Below are 23,043 nucleotides of genomic sequence, written 5' to 3'. Positions count from 1 at the left end.
CATATAGTGATATGTGTTAATCATAAACACATGTTCTGGTAATTTGAGGGGAACTTTTACAAAAAAATAAACAAATAAAATAAAAATGTACATTTATTTCATGACGTTACAGAATATTTGCCTTACGATCTGGTCCTGCAGATTCAGATGGGCAAACCAAAATATACCGTGGCGAATAAGAGGTTAAAGAAGGTCGAGCAGCGTGAGCTTCTGCCCACATTACCACATTTCCTAGCCGTAGTCTCCCACCAAAATTCAGAGCGATTGGTCAGCGTTTGAAAGAGATCTTGAGAAAAGAGTGCTTTTCAGGGCATGAAAGTCTTTTTTTTCAGATACTGAGCTGCTGGTGTGAATCACAAAACCCAACATCGTATCACTTTAATCACCAACTTGTTGCTACAACATTGCACTGTTTTAAAGCAGCTGTCAGCAAGCGCTAGACAGACCTAAGTACAGCCTCCGTACTGCAGGGTTAGCTGTTACACAGTGTTACAACAAAAACACCTTTAGTAAACAAGACTAATAAAGTAAATGGTCTTTTTATTCCACGTTTACACAGATTTTAAAATGAAAAAGAGAAAACATCTGATGTTCCTCTACTTTGAGTATCTTCATGTGTTTCATATGTTAGTATTTTGACTATATGTAAGAATATTAATGAAATTGATAGTAACAGCTGGTAAAACTGTAGTTATTTACCAACAATGTCCCATATTTTACTGATGTATGATGTTTTTTATTCACTGTCCTTCACTGGACAAACAATACATTTGCCATTGTGTGACACACAGACTCATTATCGACTGTATCGACAGCTGTCTGTCTGTCTTATAGACAGATGATATATAACGCAGTTTGGTTGGAGATTATATTCGCTTCTTATAACACAGAATTATATTGAATTAACTGTGTTTGCACGGATTCGTCTGACGTTTCTGTGTTAAACTGTCACGCTGCACTTCCCATAATTTTGGCTGGAATTGTACATGAACGGTGTTAGAAACAAGGTTCAAGTGTTCAGTTGTAGTGTATGTTGCTTGCATAAAGATATGATTATTCCAAGTTCAATATTTTTAAAGTTATTACACAAAAACCATAGATTTCAACTTTAACCCCATTTTTATAGCCCCTTCAAAATAGTTTGTAGAGTTCTGTCTTCGTAGATGAGCAGGAAAGGTGAAAAAAAGCCTTTTCATTGTTTTATTATTTACATATATTATAATATATAAATGCTATTTGCATAATTCATTGCTCGCTAGCAGCTCAACACAGCACACCATTTCATAACAGTGTCCCAGTTAATCTGGCAACAGAGTTATGGGGGGGAAAATATTTTATTTGATTACTTTACTGTAAATAATATCCGAGACGATTTTCACCAGGCCACTAGGGGGCCCTAATATAATTAACATAACTGATTATGTGTCTGTTTCAGAGCCGTTTGCTCCCCAATTGTAAATAAAGCATATCTGCCTCTTTTTCGGTTCAATGAGTCGTTTTCCATTCTGCCGGGCCAAGTGGCCACTAGGGGGCCCAAAGAAAGACGTTAAGGATATAAAGCAATATTTGTGAATATACAGACTCACTTACCTTTTACCAGTCACGCTGGACCGCTTCTGACAGATGACCCCCACGCTGCCGTCGGAACCCGTATCCAGGGTGATGTCCCATAGCAACGTGTTGCTAGGCGTGGCTGTGCGGAAGGACACGCCCTTTTTCACCATGGCCCTGAAACGAAGAAAACACGTTGAGGAAAGACGTTATAAGAGCTCGGTGTGCAGTTCAGCGTTTCATGCTGTGCCTTAATCTCTGTAAAACTGCCCTGGGACGATTTCTATGGTACAAACTGCAGTGAATAATATTGAACTGTACCAGTTATTAATGGCACCAATACTCCATGCAGGCCCCTCAGCACACCGCATACAGAACTGAGCGAGCAGAGGATTACAACTCTTTGTCGTACAGCATTATAGACTTTGACAACTAGTAATTTCACACTAAATCCACTGAAACACAGCAGGCCTTTCTAATCAGCTCCAGCTCTCATGCCCTAACATACAAAAACAAAGTGGAGGAGGAGGCTTTGTTTACTCCGTCATTAATAAACTAACCGTCATAGCTGTTCATTCCTGGTGGGGTTTATCTGAAGGATCATGTCTGGCTTAACACACCAGTGGGGGTCTAGGTTTAAGCTGAGAATCCTGACGAATAGATGGGAGTAGAGCTCATTCACGACAAAGCAATTTCCCGGATTCTGTAAACATACTTAAGCGAACAGGACGTCAATAAACATGAACAGTCTCACGGATAGGAGATCAGATTATGTGCTTACCACTGACTTTAAACCTACAGTTGAAGGCATAATGCTGGATACTGGACAAGCTGAATCGTCTACAGTAGGCCACACATGAAGGTCCTAAACTGTCACTGGGGCAGCCCCCCTCTTATCACTGAGGTGGGACCCTCAAGGGTTCATCTCAGTAGCTTTAGTCAGGGAACATATCTGGACCATAATCCACACACCCCGCCTCGCCTCCAGGCTTTTACTCTACTGTTCTGTTTTAAAACATTCGGTTATGAAAAGGTACAAATACCAAATTTTCACCTGGAGAACCTGATTTAAGATGCACAGTTGGACCTTAAAACCACTGTTGGGCCTTTGAGGGAACATTTATGTTGTTTATACTTTTATTAACTAAAAATGAACATGCACAGAACCTTTCTTTACCAGTATAAACGCCAGCTGCCTTCCACATGTATATGAATGTTTTATAATGAATGGATAAATAGTAATGGTCCAAAATTTGCTTGGAAAAACATTTTACATTATTATATTTTACACAGCACTGGGCAAAAGACCATTTATTACATTTTCAGTCTAAACGACCATCGATTAAGATCTTTAGCATTTCTCAGCGCCGGGAAAACAAGCATGGAACGCTTATTTAACATGAAATTTTCTCAGCAACTAAATATAATAATATTTCAGTGTTCAGTGTGTCTCTCTTAGCCTTTATTACTTATTCCATCCTCCACTCTTTTCAGGAGACTCAGTTTCAGCTCCTCAAAGAACCTGCAGACACGCCTCCAAAGTTCAGTCTCAGAAGCTGGTTGATTTTCTGAAGTAATCAAACCCATTCAGTGGTGCTGAGGTCTGGACTCTGGGGTGGTCATTCCATCGTTCAGCTTCTTTGTTTGGTGTGTCCGTCTCCTTTTCTCAGTGAGGTTCTTCTTGATCAGCTACACGTCCTTTCAGACCCACGGCGCTGAGTGGTCTTCTCACAGTGGAAGGACGGACAGAAACCCCTGTGGTTGTTTTCAGATCTGGAGCAGCTTGATCTTCTCCTCTCTCTCAGAGATGGAAGCTTTCAGTGCTGTTTATCTGATGGGGGCAGTTTTGGTGTCAACCAGCTCTTCCAGGTGGTTGTTAGGGATTTATCTCTGGAGCTTTTTGGCTTCGTCCTTCCTTATGCAAGTTATTTTCTATCCATCTCCTGAAAAATGGCTTGGGCCTAATGCATGTTCTGCCTGGAAATTCAATAAACTAAGTCTGCTGCCTCTGAATTCTATAAAAAATATCATTTTGGAAATTTGAGGCTTTGTTCTTCGGGGAAATGTTTTAATAAAATGCATTTCTCAATTATATTCTCCACATTTCTTCATTATGCACCAGTTCATTTTCTTAAAAACGTCTTGGAGAAGAATAACCTGCTTAAAGTCATTTCTTGGCAGATATATCGAGGCCACGAACGCGCATATTTCATCCGTCCAGCAAACACAAACACGCGAGTTATTTACTCTAATGGCGAGTCTGACCTCCAATGTTTAGAGGATAAGCATTATGAGTATTATCTAATGCTGTATTAAACACTCCAAACAGCAGCAGTGCAAGCTGATACACACACATACAAATCACATTCTGGTGCAAAGTGCATCTGACCATGTGCTTGACCACAGTCAGGCTCTTTTTTTACACGCCATTAATATACCCTTCATGCCAGCTCAGTCCCCCAGACTGTATTACACCCACTCAAATGGGCACTGTCTACTGTACCACTCAGCCTGGCACTGCCCGCTATAAAAAGCAATACCCTTCACTGCTCTCCATAACTCACACTGTGCTGGCAACACCTGCTACACCACACTGCTCAGTGACAATGCAGCGGGTCTATCAGCGTAAAAATGCTCTGTACTGAAGACGGACGTTCAACTGTGTCAAGTTTTGGAATGCCAATCAGTCCTAATGGATATTTAATAATGTCTGAATTCTATTTTATTAAGAGAAGTCTCACTGAAAACAAATAATAAATGAACGCCAAGCCATGTCTGTCATTTATGTTTATCATACTGTGTAAATACTTCAGTTCCATTTGTTTCTTCAGCATGTTTTCAAAAATAATACTCAAGCCAAAATGATCAAATCGAATCTTAGTAAAACTGGAAATGTCACAATGAACTGAATCATTTTCTAAAGAAAAAACTGTCACTGAATCAAACCAGATTCCAGGGAAAGCATCAAAACCAGATTAAATCACGGTAAAATCTGAGATTTCATGACACACGGAATCGTTTGCTAGTAAATCAATGAAATCATGGAAAAAAAACTTTTGAGATTTGAATTAAGGTGAAATGAATCATGTCCTACATGAATGTAACTGAATACTGTATGAATGAACTGTAAGCTGAATCAAGCTGTGAGAGTTGAGTCATTTCCTAAAGAGCTGTAAGCGAATCAAGTCACTATGAAATAAGAGATGTAATGATACACTGAATGAGCTCCTAAAGAACTGTGCATGTGAATCTGATCACTTCCTTACAAATCACAATCAAATTGAATCGTTGTGAATGCAATGATTTCAAAAAGAACCAAAATCAAACTGAGTCGACTGAGATGAGATTTCATGAAACACTGAATCATTTGCTGAAGAATCATTAGGAAACTTAAGATTTATTGAAGGACTGAATCAAATTGAACTGAGGTGAATCATGAATCATTTCCTAAAGAACCAATCTCTTAACAAATCATTTAATTGAATCTGTATAAATTTAATTGAATTCCTTTCCCTAAAGAATCAGAAACAGCCCTAGTGTGTGTGTGTGTGTGTGTGTGTGTGTGTGTGTAGAGGGGACATCAGGCCAAGGATAGAAAGGAACTGGTGCTCATGCAGTGTGAATCCGAAGCTGACAGTGTGGACAGGTAGACCAGCACTAAAGAAAGGCATGTTAGTGTCCACTGCTTCTGTACCGGACAGCAAATCAATTACAGACACAGCTGCACATCACTCTCTCTCAGCCGAGCCTGGGCAGCCAGCACCGCACACCCACGCTCTGAGAGAACAGCCAAACCTGCTTTATTACCCTGTTAAGAAAGCGAGGAAGTGAATTAGACAGCTATGATTAGAGGCAGACTTAACCTCTGAGGGTGACAGATGCCCTCGTGGTCAGTCAATGTGACTCATTGTGCTGGACTCTGTGGATCAGAGTGCTGAGTTTTAAGCTCTAAACTAAACTGAAGTCCAAGCTACAGAACTTACTCATTGCTTTCATAGCAGGTACTTAAGTGCTATGGTGAAAATCATCACAGCTGTGATTTGCTCACAATAGATCGTCTCAGTTGTGCTGTTATTCATACAACTCAGTGTTAAAACGTACAATAAACAGACTCTGAGCGTCGTTACAGAAATATCTACTATTCTACTGTATAAGAGTGTCTACTGAGGTTATTCTAGTGTATAGAGTGTTTGCTGAAGCTGTTAATGGACTCATACCTCCTATTCTAGTGTATAAGAGCTTTTATTGAGGTTGTTTACAGACTAATATCGTATGTTGTAGTGTAAAGGAGCATCTGCTGAGGATGTTCACGGACTAATCTGTCCTATTCTAGTTTATAGGATTGAGGTTATTGAGGTTATTTATGGACGAATATCTTCCATTTGAGTGTATAAGAGTGTTTTTGAGGTTGTTTATGGCCTGGTATCTCCTATTGGAGTGTATAGGAGTGTATACTGAGGTTGTTTATGGCCTGGTATCTCCTATTGGAGTGTATAGGAGTGCGTACTGAGGTTGTTTATGGACTCATATCTCCTATTCGAGTGTATAGGAGTGTGTACTGAGGTTGTTTATGGCCTGGTATCTCCTATTCAAGTGTAGAGGAGTGTTTACTGAGGTTGTTTATGGCCTGATATCTCCTATTCGAGTGTATAGGAGTGCGTACTGAGGTTGTTTATGGACTGATATCTCCTATTCGAGTGTAGAGGAGTGTTTACTGAGGTTGTTTATGGCCTGATATCTCCTATTCGAGTGTATAGGAGTGTGTACTGAGGTTGTTTATGGCCTGATATCTCCTATTCGAGTGTATAGGAGTGTGTACTGAGGTTGTTTATGGCCTGATATCTCCTGTTTGAGTGTATAGGAGTGTGTACTGAGGTTGTTTATGGACTGATATCTCCTATTCGAGTGTATAGGAGTGCGTACTGAGGTTGTTTATGGACTGATATCTCCTATTCGAGTGTATAGGAGTGTTTACTGAGGTTGTTTATGGCCTGATATCTCCTATTCGAGTGTATAGGAGTGTGTACTGAGGTTGTTTATGGCCTGATATCTCCTATTCGAGTGTATAGGAGTGTGTACTGAGGTTGTTTATGGACTGATATCTCCTGTTTGAGTGTATAGGAGTGTGTACTGAGGTTGTTTATGGACTGATATCTCCTGTTTGAGTGTATAGGAGTGTGTACTGAGGTTGTTTATGGACTGATATCTCCTATTCAAGTGTAGAGGAGTGTTTACTCAAGGTTCATATCTCCTATTCCAGCACACAGTCATGTATACTGAGGTTGTTTGTGGACTAGTATCTTGTGTTCTAGTATATAGGAGTGTTTATAGAGGTTAATCATTGACTAATATCTACTATTTTAGTGTGCAATATCTCCTATTTCAGTATATAGTAGTGTTTATTGGGGTCCTTAACGGCTAATATATTTTTATCCAGCATAGAGGAGCATGTATTGAGGTTGTTTTCTTGATGGGCATCTCCTATTCTATGCATAGGAGTGTTCAGCAGGGTAGAAATGACAACATGATCATGCAAAATGCAAATGTATTCAAAAAGCAGAAAGGGCAGGCTGCGTTATTTAGGACAGCGAGGGCCACATAATGGCATAATAAGCACACAATATCAATACATGCTGCGCCCCTGGTTATGAAAACGCTAAGACAGTGTAACCTGGGGTAAGGGACAGTGCAGTGGTTCAATATGACTGCTAGCCAGGAGGGCCATTAAAGCTGCCCTAAAAGCTTACTGAGAACCAATACAGCAGCACAGAGAAACAACAGCATCAAAATCAGGACAATGACACTCAAACAGTGGCCGGCGTGTTTAAAACGTAGAGGTCAGGAGTCACTACTTTTGCTTTGGTGCGCGATTTCAAGGTAATTACCGAATTACAGTATGTAGTTAAATTTATATTCGGTTTACATTTTACTTTAACAGGTTTGAGTCTGCATACCAGACCTTGTTCTGCCAAAAAACGATAAAAGGCGTGACAACAATGTACAGGATTTAAACGAATCACTGTATCAACAATACCGTTTACACTCACTGTGCATTCTCTGTTTAAAGGGTTTGGATTTTTTAATTTAGTTTTTCTAATTGAATCGCAAAAAAATGCCACAAATGTACAAGATTGATTTTAGTACTTGCAATAATAATATATTTCATTCCAAGCCACAATGAATGACCCTCTCTTCTACAAACAAACACAAGAATGCCAAGAGCTGAAAGTTTACGTTCCGCACTTTCCACACCTTCTCGTCTTCAATGGCCTGCGAGTCAGAAATGTTTCATTTCTCATGACTTTTTTTTTCCATAGCTGGCCAAGACTTACAACTGAGGCTTCTGGGGGTTAAGCCGTCCGGCGAGAAGGTGCAGCCCGGGTCTCGTACTGAAGGTCTCTGAAGCTCCAGAGTAACGAAAGATCAAACTGGTGCTATTCTCTTTCGTTAGTGAGGCGCATGTGCGTAGCAGGAGCACCATTAGGGCCATAAAACGCCACAGGGCAGCGTATTGGACTCAGAGGTGCCGTTCTACAACGACTGGAACTGCAGCCCATCGCTCTTTTTTTGGAAAGGAGGCCAGGCTTTCCAAGGACACGCGCCCGCATATACGCCGCCCGTCAAAAGTTTGGGGACACCCCCGTTTGTCAATACGGGCTCGACTGATAGGAACAACAGCATGCTGTGATTTTAAATGCCAACAATGTTCGTCAGAACAGGCGGAGGAACAGATTTTACACTTCCTGTTCGTAATGGATTTGTGTTCAAATTGATATTTGATCAGGACTGGAATTGAGTTATTGATTATGAGACAACATCCTTGACATTTCTAGCATTTTCTATCATTTTTGTGAGGAAAGAAGCTGAAAAACGTCAGTGCAGATGTTAGTTCGGTTGTTTTTCTTTCCATTGCCTCCTTCTCTCAGCCTTCACCCCCCCCACCACCCCCCCCCCTCTCTCTCTCAAACCTCTTCCCTGCTCTTTACTTCTATGGAAATTAAATCTATTCACTGGATTAAAAAATCATTTGCTGGCAGCAATTACAATAAGCACAATAAGCACCATAATGTATGACGCGTTTACAGTACTTTACCGTGTTTTTAAAGTTAATTACTGTATTCATACAGTTTTTCCTGAACACCTGCATTTCTAATGCAATCACTGTATGTGCTTTAATGTGAACCCACCGCTGTCTGAGCACCTTCAATTTAAATGCATTATATAGAATAACATGTAAAGATATATGTGCAAACAGAGCAAATCAAGCCAGTTAGCTTTATACAGCATGTGCTCAAATGTTCTGTCACATGGTTAAAAGAACAGTCATTACAGTGTAGAACGGCTTATCCATGACCCCATGAACTGATCAGCGTGTTACAGCGGTCACTGCACTGACAGCCCCCAAGACTCCAGGGAGTAAGCAAATATCTATTAGCTAGAACAATACAGGAGGAATTAGTACTGAAAGACTGGTTGGACAATTTGGTGGGAACAACATATTAAAACAAAAAAATCTCATGGAAATGAAGTGAAAGCAGCTACAGCTGAGCCAAAGCTTAAAGCAGAGCAAAGTACGTCTGTGTTTTCGTTTAGATTTTTTAAGTCTATTCTAGCACATCAGCACATTTAAGAGATATTTTCAGCCAAGATGATAAAATGTTCATTTAATTAATGGACATAAAATGTTGTGGCTCCCAAGGTGGGCAGATTTTTATTGAATGGACAAAATGGCCCTTCTTACCATTTGGGTTGCCGACCCCTCTGCAAGTATATACTCAAATGTTTCATATCAAAATGCTTCGCTGTCTTCATGACTACTTTCCAAAAAACACTGCCGAACTCTCCGCACGCCGTTTGACACGAGTCTCCGAAGTGGACTGAATGAGGAATGAATGGTTTCCGGTGTGAGGGGATCAGTACTTCGTGATTTCCTGAGTGTCTGTTGGTCAGAAATTGCTGACGGACGCACAAATCCACCAGTTCTACACGGTGAGAGGCAGGGGACGTGTATCGCAGCCCCTCTTCACAGGCTCATAACTCTGGATGTGAGTCACGTATGATCTCGTGATGAGGGTTTAAACTGGATTTCTGTGCTGGATCATCACAACGACACAGACACAGATATGGCAACGAATTTAAAGCATGGGTGCGTTTGTGGCCCCCCGTAACATTTCTGAGATAGAAGCTTTAGTTACAACATTGACGATACCTAACAATACATTTTTAACTGGCTGCTTTCTAACAGCTCTACATGAACTCATATGCTCAGTCCAGGCCTACGGATGTCTCAGCTTTTTGACCGGCGCCAATCGATCACCTTTCTCCTTGTGAGCCCCAGCAAAGGCCTTTCCGATATTCCGATCGGTTGCATGTCAGAGCGGAGCCGTCTGATAACCCGCCTTCATTTCCCTCAACATGCTTCACTTATCCTTCAAACACCGCTGACATTTGGTCTGATGAATGTGAGCCGTGAAATGTCACAGTGGAGCAGCAGAACGCTGCACGGTGAATATCAAACGGAAGAGATTCGGCTCTGCATTGTAATCACACCAGAACTCTCTGTAATACACTGAGAATGAGTGACAGGACAGTCAGTCAGTTGTATATAATGCCATGTATTGTAGTTTCACTACTATCAAAGCAAAAATCAGGAGAGGACTTACAGGATTTAACCTTTAGAAAGTCTGCGTCTTTCTGCTATACATTCGTTTCACATTACTATTTAAAAGGGCCGGAAACTAAAAGATGCTATTTGTTGTGTTATGCAGATTTCAGCCTCAGCAGTTTGACAGGCTTCACAATTTAACACCATTTTTATGTGTGTTGTCCAGTTAGTTGTAATACCCAGTATGAATTATGCAAATACATAATAGCACCATTAGGAATCCCTGTGCTGTCTCCTAAACGTATCTGCTAGCCTAGCCTCTGATATACAGGCTAATAAGAACAATCAATCAATCTAGTCTAACCTCTTACTTCAGTTGTTAAAGAAAACTGTAAACAGTGGTTCCATCTTTACTCAGAAGGAAATGGGTGCCAGGGATCAACTTTTACCCTTGGGCCAGTTGTGGGCTGGAGGTTAGGGAACCAGCCTTGTTGGCAGAAGGTCATTGGTTCTATCCCCTGAGCCGACAGTACATGACTGAGTCCCTCCAAAATCCAAGCGGGAAACATCTGGTTGGATGGAAATATCCTATGAAACAGCCGATGTTGAACACAAGCACTAATCACCTTTTCCCCTTCATCCCAAAAACAAACTACTTTAAACCAAGACATTTTACATTTGTGATTTTATATATATATATATATATAAAAAGGTGCAGGAGCCTATCCCAGTGGTCATCGGGTGGAAGGCAGGATACACCCTGGACAGGTCGCCAGTCCATTGCAGGAACATATATATATATATATATTAGAAACACCTCCTTTGTGCTTCCACTCGCTGGCCACTTTATTAGAAACACCTGCCTTACGCTTCCACTCACTGGCCACTTTATTAGAAACACCTGCCTTGCGCGTCCACTCACTGGTCACTTTATTAGAAACACCTGCCTTGCGTGTCCACTCACTGGCCACTTTATTAGAAACACCTACCTTATGCTTCCACTCACTGGCCACTTTATTAGAAACATCTGCCTTGTGCTTCCACTCACTGGTCACTTTATTAGAAACACCTGCCTTGCGCGTCCACTCACTGGCCACTTTATTAGAAACACCTCCTTTGCTTCCACTCACTGGCCACTTTATTAGAAACACCTGCCTTGTGCTTCCACTCAGGTCAGGTGTTGTGGTAGTGATTGGCTGCTCTGCTGAGTTGGTTGCCTGTTGCTCTGCCCAGCTGTGCAGTTTCTATTGGCTGGATCTGATGGCGGGAAATTTCAAAAGGGCCCTTAGTCTGGCAGTCGGCGAGCTGCACAGATTGTTTTCCCTGTTGAGCCGACATGTGCTGCTCCAGTGGATGCCCACCAGCACAGACCGGATTTCTTATGTTGTTTGATGTCTAGTAGCAGGATTCTTAGGGGTGACCTGCCTTTTTTTGTTGGGACTTTTGCCTCTGTTTTTGGAAAAGGGTAGGCAGGGTAGTTTCTTTGTCATTTATTTTCTTTGGTTTGGTTTTCAGGGCAAGTTAAACATTTCCTTTTTTTTAGGTGATTTGTTTGTTGTTTTGGCCTGGGGTCATCCTGAAGCTTTTAAAACCCTGTTATTTTTAGTCATTTGTTCCAGAAGTTGGTGAATCTCTAGAACTTTTTTTTTGTATTGTTTGTTTGGTCTGAGGCTGAGTGGGCACTCACTTAAACCTTTTGTGTGTCCTACCCCTAGAGGACGTAACACTGGCCACTTTATTAGAAACACCTGCCTTGTGCTTCCACTCACTGGCCACTTTATTAGAAACACCTGCCTTGTGCTTCCACTCACTGGCCACTTTACTAGAAAGTCCCTGTAGCTCCTGAATAATAAGCTTCAGTACGTAATAAGAGTGGGATTTAAAGGGGTAATAGTGTAACCGTGTACTGTGTAGATGTACTCTTGATACCTAATACTCACCTTTCGTCGCACCCCTATAAATGTCTTTGACACCAACCGACTCTCTATCTGTGAAACACAAATGAGGTCAGGACTGAAAGTTTAGAATCTGCACTTTCCACACAATTTCTCCACCGAGCTACTAGTGAAGACTCCTTTTATACGAACTTACAGCTGCAACTTCTCAACTCTTCATTATGTTGATCTCTCTAATAACGTAATAGACACCAGCGTTACTGTGGTACTTTCCTTTCCTCCTAATTTCATTCGTTCTGGCCTCGTAAATAAAAAAGGTTCAAACTAAAACAGTGTTTGGGCTAACACTATAAAACCCTGAACGAATGACTTGCTCCACGATTCGCACACCTAACCCACACTTATCTCTATGCGTAGAGCATTCTGAGTAACACAGATTTGCTGTGCTTGATCATGAATTTCAAACTGCCACACTTTATCTTCACTGACACTCTGCGCCCTAATGTATGCTAAATCATTACCACAGCGTCACACTCTGCATGATAAAATATGACATTTGCCGCAGGGCAGATTCATCACCATGTTTCCTTAAAGCACCTGCCTACCTGCATACTCTTCCCCTCTCAACACATTCGGATCATACAGACAAACACACAGGCTCATAATTCCCTGTGAGCGTTGGAGTGGACAGAGCAAAATCCCTTGGAACACACTGGGCTTGTGTCCAGCACACAGATTAAGCACTAAATCACACAGACAAGAATGGAAATCCTCTATAGTGCAGCACTGCACTGTGGACTGGGCTAATGTCTCACTGTGCAGAGGCTGAAAGAATAATACTGTATCTCTCCTGTATCATTCATTCTCAACTAACTTCTATACACACAACAATAATACCATTATATATACATTCACCATCTACTGCATTATTCTTGGCCACTTTATTAGAAACACAGAGCTTATGCTTCCAGTCACTGGCCACTATATTAGAAACACCTGCCTTGTGCTTCCACTCACTGGCCACTTTATTAGAAACACCTGCCTTGTACTTCCACTCACTGGCCACTTTATTAGAAACACCTGCCTTGTGCTTCCACTCACTGGCCACTTTATTAGAAACACCTGCCTTGTGCTTCCACTCACTGGCCACTTTATTAGAAACACCTGCCTTGTGTTTCCACTCACTGGCCACTTTATTAGAAACACCTGCCTTGTGCTTCCACTCACTGGCCACTTTATCAGAAACACCTGCCTTGTGCTTCCACTCACTGGCCACTTTATTAGAAACACCTGCCTTGTGCTTCCACTCACTGGCCACTTTATTAGAAACACCTGCCTTGTGCTTCCATTCACTGGCCACTTTATTAGAAACACCTGCCTTGTGCTTCCATTCACTGGCCACTTTATTAGAAACACCTGCCTTGTGCTTCCACTCACTGGCCACTTTATTAGAAACATCTGCCTTGTGCTTCCACTCACTGGCCACTTTATTAGAAACACCTGCCTTGTGCTTCCACTCACTGGCCACTTTATTAGAAACATCTGCCTTGTGCTTCCACTCACTGGCCACTTTATTAGAAACACCTGCCTTGTGCTTCCACTCACTGGCCACTTTATTAGAAACACCTGCCTTGTGCTTCCATTCACTGGCCACTTTATTAGAAACACCTGCCTTGTGCTTCCACTCACTGGCCACTTTATTAGAAACACCTCCCTTGTGCTTCCACTCACTGGCCACTTTATTAGAAACACCTGCCTTGGGCTTCCACTCACTGGCCACTTTATTAGAAACACCTACCATGGGCTTCCACTCACTGGCCACTTTATTAGAAACACCTGCCTTGTGCTTCCACTCACTGGCCACTTTATTAGAAACACCTGCCTTGGGCTTCCACTCACTGGCCACTTTATTAGAAACACCTGCCTTGGGCTTCCACTCACTGGCCACTTTATTAGAAACACCTGCCTTGGGCTTCCACTCACTGGCCACTTTATTAGAAACACCTGCCTTATACTTCCCCTCACTGGCCACTTTATTAGAAACACCTGCCTTGTGCTTCCACTCACTGACCACTTTATTAGAAACACCGAGCTTATGCTCCTACTCTCTGGCCACTTTATTAGAAACACCTGCCTTATATCTCCACAATTATGGACTGTAGGCCATCTGTTGTTGCACAATTTATTAATTCCACTATTCCTATTCAAATATTCACATTTTAAACAAATAGTGTGCCAATATTCCCAAAAAAATACAAGAGGTCATTGGCTAAAGCATAGCTAACACAGCAAAGTGGAGCTACAAGAGAGCAGTTACGATAAAGTGGCCATGGAGACTATGAAATATATAGCAAAATGTTGTGGTGTACATTCTGTTATATATGGTCCATGTGCAATGAGAGGCACTTAAGCTCTGGCAAAAAGTATTCGATTAGCCCACTGTTTACAATTAAAGAACACCATTTCCCTAAACTCACTTCCCATCTACAGCAGGTAAAGCTAATCCAGCCAGGCTGTTAGAGCTGCCGCAGTGGACCTGTGCTAACTGAGGGAAACGAAAATCCACTTACACACAGGAAGGAGGGTGTATGTCTGCGTCTGATGTTAACTCTGGGTTAAAACGTGAGTCAATGCCTCAGAGGCCTGATAAGGAATCAGCGAGGCAGAGAAGACAGATGCGCAGCCAGACTGAAGCTGACAGCGAGTGTGAGTGTGTTAGCGGAAACACTGAGTGTGTTTGAGACACGGCTAAGCAGCTAAACGTGTCAGCAGGGGACAAAAGGTGCTGCTGGAGATCCAGATATACTTAACAGAGAGCAAACAGCAGCTATTCAAACTCAAGTTCAAGTTTAGAGAGCAGGTTGGATCTGGATCTAGCATATCCCAAATGGGACCTGGCATTATTTTACTGGGTCTTGTCCCTCATTCACATCCATTCATCCATCTTCCAAACCGCTTCTCCCTCAGGGTCGCGGGGGGGTGCTGGAGCCTATCCCAGCAGTCATTGGGCGGAAGGCAGGATACACCCTGGACAGGTCACCAGTCCATCACAGGGCAGACAGACAGACACAGACAGTCACTCACACACAGGGGCAATTCAGCATGTCTAATCGGCCTGACTGTATGTGTTTGGACTGTGGGAGGAACCCGGAGAACCCGGAGGGAACCCACGCAGACACGGGGAGAACATGCAAACTCCACACAGAGAGGACCCTAATCGCCTAATTATTCATAATTCAGATGAAATATGACAAAGAAGCTGTTTACTTTCTTTTAAAAGTTCATCTAACAAGTGTGTTTGAGGACAGCGGGAATGAGAAACATCTATTGATCTAGTTTTACAAATTTGTCTCCTCACTCTAGCCATGATTAATTGGCACTAGCTAAACTATATAGGTCTATAAACTATAAATATCTGGATATATGCTCCCAACTTTGTGGGAACAGTTTGGGGACGGCCCTTTCCTGTTCCAACATGACTGCACCAGTGCACAAAGCAGGTCCATAAAGACGTGGATGAGCCAGTTTGGTGTGGATGAACTTGACTGGCCTGCACTGAGTCCTGATCCAGGCCTTCTCGTCCAACATCAGTGTCTGACCTCACAAATGTGCTTCTGGAAAAACGGTCAAAAATACCCATAAACACTCCTAACCCTTGTGGAAAGCCTTCCCAGAAGAGTTGAAGCTGTTATAGCTGCAAAGGGTGGGCCGACATCATATTAAACCCTACAGATTAAGAATGGGATGCCACTCAAGTTCATGTGTGTGTGAAAGTAGACCAGCCAATACTTTTGTAATATAGTGTATATGAATAAAATCATACATATGTATGATCCATTTATATATACTTACACTTATGTACACAACATATATATCTCATATATGAAATATATGCCTGACCAATGTATGGCCACATCAGATTTCTGTACAGGAAGTCAAGTTTATTTATATCGCACTTTTTACAAAAGGTTATTGTTACAGAGCAGCTTTACAGAAAATCCAGACCCGAGACCCGAGAGTGTTGTCAAGGGCAACTGCAGCAAGGAAAAACTCTCTTAGAGCATAAGGAACAAACACTGCGAGGAATCAGGTCTCAAAAGGGGAACCCGTCCTCCTCTGGTTGAAATCGGACAGCAAAAACAAAAGCACAACAAGAGCAAAATGAAGAGAGGATTAGACTTTACGATTAATATACAATATCGAATAAGTTATCTAACTATAATCTAACTATATATCTGTGTTTGCTGTAACCAGCACTGTGATTTTAAGCTTTGGTCAGTCCTGCTTTTAGGCTACGTTCACATTACCAGGCAGACGTGGCACAAATCCGATTTTTTGTTCTAATGTGAGTCAGATCTGGTGTTTTCAGGGCTGTGTGGACACAAATCTGATCTTTTCAAATCCGACATGAGCCACTTTCGTATGTGGTCCTAGATCGGATACGTAGCCGATCCGTGGCCATGTGACCTTAATGTGACGCTCAGATCGGAATTCATGTGCTTTTTTTCCACTGGGCGTGCACCATCATTCAGCGTTACCATGGCAACAGCGCCGAACAGACGTTAAAGCCTGTAAACAGCTCATCTCACCTTTTTCTCCTCCGTCTGGCTCTAATAATGAAGCTGAGAGCTGATCAGAGTTGATGATCTTCTCAGCGAAGCTCGTTCTGCTCGTTAGTTTGTGCTGATGATGCAGTGATTCAGTCACGTGACGTTCCTGAGTAGGAGGAGCTCATGAGGCTCATTTCAGGAGCCGGTTCATCACATTAATGACAGATTTGAGTCACTGACCTAAACGAGGGTGAACCATCGTGTCAGAGAGATCGGATCAGAGGTAAAAATCTGATCTGAGCGATGAGGCATGTAATGTGAACGAAGCTTTAAATGTGCCAGACTGCTATATAACTGTGGTTGTATAGTCATGTACACAGCTCATGGGTGTTTTGACTGATTCTGACTGGTCAAGCTCATCTACAGGGGCTTCACAAGCTCAGCGTTATTGACGAAAATTTCCCCAATGAACACATTTTAAGTCGCAGCTCTTGCGATTTGAAAACTGCACTCTTTCATGTTGTGATTTCAATATGAAACTGATTCGTCGTTCAGCCTAACATGTAAACCACAGGAACCCGAGAGACACATGCTGGACTCAAACAGGAGAAAAAATCTGCTGCCAGAGGAGTTGTGTTAAGTGAGCTCCCCTGTTGGCCACTCTAAAAAACACATTAGCAAGCTCAGCATGTCGAGACCGAGCTTTCTGGGAGCGACTGTGTTTCCGGCTCTGTATAATACATGCACGACTTGTGCTTTCTTGTTGGACGCAAGTTTTTTCAGAGTAAGCATGTGTCACGATTGGCCCCTCCCAGACCTCCATGTGATTTTGTTTGCTTCTGGTCTTGTCCATGTGCTTCTTTGTTTTGATTCTTCCCTGTTCTGCCCCCTTGTTTCAGGACTTTGCCCTTGATTGTACTCACCTGTGTCTTGTTAACCCTTATTTTCCCTAGTAAGGGGCTGGTCTTTGTATAGTACTGTATCTGTTAGCCTCCGTTAAATTTTCTAGTCTGTTTTTGTGTTTAGCCTGTGTTCCTTGACCTTATGTCCGTCCCTCGATCTCTCCGTGTTGGCTCTTTGACCCTGGACTGTGTAGACCCTGATTATGGATTTGCCCCTAATAAATCTTGCTTCTCTCAGTGTTTGCGGCCGCCTCATCATCGCTCTCACGTGTTACAGTAAGAACCTGGTAGAACGTTTATCAGTTTTCAGAACTGTTCAAAAGGGCAGTTTGTGACACAAACCGAATAAAAATCTCAGAATTTTCAGAATTTTGTTAGATCACATATCAGAATAAATGCGACAGTAACACTAAGAAATCACACGATTAGTGGAGAAGTCCTGACCGGCAGAGACGGACACTTAAGGATTAGAAAGGTATTGACACGGCCTTGGATTCCTAATAACAGACGACATCACTGGGGCTTGAAGCTGATCCTGATATCAGGACCAATGTTAGGACATTTACTTCACTTCTATGACAGAATCAACATTACTTAAGATCCCTGTTAACATACTTATTAATCATGAGAGGCAAAACGACCACAGAGCCCCCACTGACCTACACGTCCAGTGTCTCTTTCCTATGATGCACATTTTTCATTCTTCTCTTACCGACTTGCTGGATCTGTGGCTGCTGTTACTGTTCTGGAAACTCATAAATTACAAATAAAAGGAGATTCCACTAGCAGAAATGTCCTTGTTTGAACAACAAGACAGCAAAACTTGGATTAAACAACAAGACAAGACATACAGAGCACAGCGCACAGTGTGCCTGGATGCGACTCAAGTATGTAAAATATGTGAGACTGCTGCTAATCCTAGGCTTAGCCCAAAACAGAGAACGCTCGGTGATGAGGAGATAGCGGTGTTAATAAATTCAGTTCTTTCACACCAGAGCATTCTACAGGGGTGTTATTTTGCAGCACATAAGTAAAAAAAGAGTTTGAGAAGCAATAACGCGGGCCGTGTGCCGTCTTCTCACACGTACATCTGGTTTTGAGAGCTTTAATAGTGCTATTTTGATGGCAGATATTCTTTCAGCATGTGCTCGAGGCTCATGTCTCTGCTGCTGTTATAAAAGGGCTCATATCATGGAAAAACAAATTTAAAGTCATTTTAAAATGTACCACTCACTACTCAGTCCAATACGGTCCATATATGGAAATTACGATGCAAAAAACAACCAACACCGATCAGGCGTAACATTCTGACCACCTCCTTGTTTCTACACTCACCGTCCACTTTATCAGCTCCACTTACTGTATAGCTGCACTCTGTAGTTCTACAGTTACAGACTGTAGTCCATCTGTTTCTCTGATACTCTGTTACCCTGTTCTTCAGTGGTCAGGACCCCCATGGACCCTCACAGAGCAGGTACTGTTTGGGTGGTGGGTCATTCTCAGCACTGCAGTAACACTGATGTGGTGGTGGTGTGTTAGTGTGTGTTGTGCTGGTCTGAGTGGATCAGACACAGCAGTGCTGCTGGAGTTTTTAAACACCTCAGTGTCGCTGAGTCCACCAACCAAAATATATCCAGCCAGCAGCGTCCTGTGGGCAGCGTCCTGTGACCACTGATGAAGGACTAGAGGATGACCAGCACAGACTGTGCAGCAGCAGATGAGCTGTCGTCTCTGACTTTACATCTACAAGGTGGACCGACAAGGTAGGAGTGTCTAATAGAGTGGACGGTGAGTGGACACTAGTAAGTTCTAAGGAGGGTTTCAGGCTTCTTATTGCTTTCTAAATGAGCCAGTTAAAACAGAACTTATTTACATACATCAGTCTTAAAGGCGCAGTAACAAACAGCCTGTTGTATACTATGGGTTTAAGAGAGGTTGGAAAATGAGGCAGGTTGTGAGTGTGAAGTGACTTTATTAAGGGCATTCCGATACTCATTGTCATAGCAGGCAGCGGTCAACAACACAGACAGACAGGAAAAGATGTAGATCCATATCCAGAAACAACAAAAAGACTAGCAGGGGTCAAAAACACGGAAAACCAAACGCAAGAAACAGGCTCAGAACTCAAGTATTGAACACAGAGACTTAACAAACCTTAGAAAGAGCTCCAGGTGTGTGGAAAAAAAGGAGAGTGGGACAGAGCCTGGGAGAGTCTATGTCATTCTCCCCAGAGAGGGGAGACATGACAGATATGGGCTCTTTTTCAAGTTTAAGAGAAGTTTCTAAATACACTACATTTCCAAAAGTGTCGTCTACTTTCACACATATATGAACTTGAGTCACATCCCATTCTTAATCCATAGGGTTTAATATGATGTCGGCTCACCCTTTGCAGCTATAACATTTGTGAGGTCAGACACTGATGTTGGATGAGAAGGTCTGGCTCACAGTCTCTGCTCTAATTCATCCCAAAGGTGTTCTATGGGGTTGAGGTCAGGACTGTGCAGGCCAGTCAAGTTCTTCCACACCAAACTGGCTCATCCACGTCTTTATGGACCTGCTTTGTGCACTGGTGTGGTCATGTCGGAACAGGAAGGGGCCGTCCCCAAACTGTTCCCACAAAGTTGGGAGCATGAAATTGTCCAAAATCTGTAGAAGCAGTCTGCAGGCCTAGGGGCTTGGCTTTATACACCTGTGGCCATGGAAGTGACTGGAACACCTGAATTCAATGATTTGCATGGGTGGGTGAAAACTTTGGAAATATGGTGTATCTTTTAAGGTGTATGGGCAGAAGAAAATCGATGCAAAACCAGAAACTGTGAGTTACTCAAACTTGAATGGGCTGTAAACTCAGCTGCATGTGTAATATCTCCACCCACGTTTTACATGATGAAGAGAAGAATTAGCTGAACTAATTGACTGGAACTATATTCTTTGGTACAATGTAAGAAAAACTGAGCTTTCTGACAACAAACACTCAAAGTGAGTTTTGTGTGTTAAAAACAATGACTACACTGAACAGAACCTGATGTCCACTGATAAATATGCTGGAGGGTCTGTGATGTCGTGGGGCTGTTTTACCTCCAAAGACCCTGGGAACCCTGTTAGGGTATGTGGCATCATGGACAGCAAGCTTGAAAACTGAACGTTCAAGTTCCAGCAGGACAATGATCCTAAACATAAATCCAGATCAACCCGCAAATGGTGTACCAACCACAAAATGAAGCTTCTGCCATGACCACCACAGCCCCCTGACCTAAACCCCATAGAAAACCGTGGGCTGAGCTAATGTGGAGAGTGCAGAGAAAGGACCCTGGACAATCTAGAGAGATGCTGTAAAAAGGAAAAAGTCTCAAACTCCCTGTTCTGTATTCCACAACTAAAAGGAAAACACTAAGTGCTGTTTATTGGCAAAGGAAGGTTGCCAAAAGTATTAAGTAGAGAGGCGCCAATAATTATGGCACATGTGGTTTTGTTAATAATTATTTCTCCTTGAAATAAATTTACTCAAATGTTTCATTTTTGGGCAACATTTTACTGTAGGGTGCTGTTCATAAGGCTACATGACACCTACATAAGGTTGTCATTACAACTGACATAACCCTACATAACGGTTTCTAAATGCTTGTTCCAATAAGCGTCATTCGCTATAAAGGTTACATTTGCAATTTCTGTTGTATTAACCATTTATAAAGTTATGTCAGTTGTAATGATAAGGGATTATATAGGTGTCATGAAGCCTTATGGATAGCACCCTTCAGTAAAGTGTCACCAATTGTTCTTATAACTTCTTATAATCTTTTTACTCATCTTTACCAATACCTGTGGATATTAAATACAATGAGCAACACAAAACAACACTTTTGCTTAATTGCAGCAGGAATAAAGGAGTTATCAGAGAGCATAAGGCTCATTTTACAGTACAGCAGCCACTTCTTCTCCGCAAACAACACAGATGGCATCACATAATTACTCTCTGACTGTAAATATCCCTCCGTGGCCAACTAACAGCAAATAACACCCCCAATTTACATACTTTCACTGCCTCTGTCTGCGTAAGACGCAAACGCATGTCAGCTCGTTCACTGACTCCCTGCCTCGCTGACCTTCTGCTGCTAAACCAGCTGCTCACATTCATAGAGCAATAATAGCTCCTATATCCCATTCTGTGTAAATAGAGTTCAGTGAGAGCCTAAGGAGGCAGGGATAAATGAGCAGCCAGCCCATTACTATACAATCATATCTGCAGCGCTGCCGCTGTAGGGCTTTAATCAGCGCTTAAAGCAACCAGCCTGAGATTATACACAATGTACAGCCGGATCCCAGCTATCAGATCATTCTACATATGAAATTACAGAGCATCACGAGGCCAAAAAACACTTACATGATGACTATTACTGTAACAACAGCCCTCTTAATCTGATCTGTGATTTAAGCTTTTACAACACTGAGTGCTCTGAAGTCATTTCGCACTTCATTAGATTGTTTATTGTGGTCTGTTATGTCATATGACGTAAGCCTGTTTGCGCATGCATCTCTACATGCATGCAAATGTTAATTAATAACACTACCTTCTGTTGAGCTCAATACGGGTGGTGTTTAAAGTTGTGCTCCGGCCTCAAACTAACACTTAATATACTACATGCTGTGTAACGTTGATTTCTGACATGTAGCCGTCACGACTCCAGACAATCCTCCTCAGGACGAGAACTGCACTTCCTAGAATCCTCTGGGGAGTCACGAGGCAGAGCTATTTCCCTCGCTGCTGTTCCCTGATTCAGACTCCATTACCAAGACTCGTCAGCGGAGTCATATGACTTCCGACCCTTCGTCACCAGCCCATCAGTGCTCTCGCTCTCCTGAGTATTGATGTGAACCAACTGTGCCTTTATTCACATGACCTGTCTAGCTTCGCATTGTCACGATCGGCCCCTCTCAGTCTTCCATGTGCTTGTGTTTCAGTCTTCCATGTGCATCTGTTTACATGGTCCATGTGCTTCTTTGTTTTGTTACCTCCCGGTTCTGCCCCCTTGTTTCTTGACTCTGCCCTTGATTCTTCCCACCTGTTTTCCTCCTGTGTCTTGTGAACCCTCGTTATCCCCGTTTGTATTCGAGCCCTGTGTTTTCCTGAGTCTAGTGCTGGTCTTTCTATTGTATGTATTGTTTGAAGTGGTTGAAGCATTCTCGTGTGGTGTTTTGTTTATTCCGGCTTACGTTGTTTGTTTATCCTGTGTTTTTTTTTCGTCATGTCTGTCCGTCCTGCTCTCCGTAGTGGCTCTCTGACCCTGGACCGTCTCGACCAGAGGTGTCAAATCCAGGTCCAGAAAGTAAAGGCCCTTCCCAGGATTTTGTTCCAACAGGCTGGCTTCTCTAGTTAGATCACACCCCCAGCAGAGCTGTCCAGCCTGTTGGAACAAAATCCTGGGAAGGATTTTTACTTTCTGGACCTGGATTTGACACCTCTGGTCTCGACCCTGATTATGGATTCGCACCCAATAAATCTCGCTTTTCTCCGCATAGGCATCCATCTCATCATCGCT

General features: G+C 42.5%; 1 protein-coding gene across 1 annotated transcript in view; it reads right to left on the bottom strand.

The window, feature by feature from the left end:
* The window catches only part of LOC108442518 (transmembrane protein 132C), a 94,486-nt gene that overhangs the window by 40,660 nt on the left and 30,783 nt on the right, over positions 1-23,043 (bottom strand). The window contains exon 3 of the mRNA XM_017722595.2: positions 1,591-1,728. Within this exon, the coding sequence (XP_017578084.2) occupies positions 1,591-1,728 (138 nt within the window). The remainder of the gene's footprint in view (positions 1-1,590; positions 1,729-23,043) is intronic.

The sequence above is a fragment of the Pygocentrus nattereri genome, chromosome 29 (assembly GCF_015220715.1).
Source record: "Pygocentrus nattereri isolate fPygNat1 chromosome 29, fPygNat1.pri, whole genome shotgun sequence".
NCBI lineage: Eukaryota > Metazoa > Chordata > Actinopteri > Characiformes > Serrasalmidae > Pygocentrus > Pygocentrus nattereri.
This window is presented reverse-complemented; position numbering and strand designations above follow the sequence as displayed.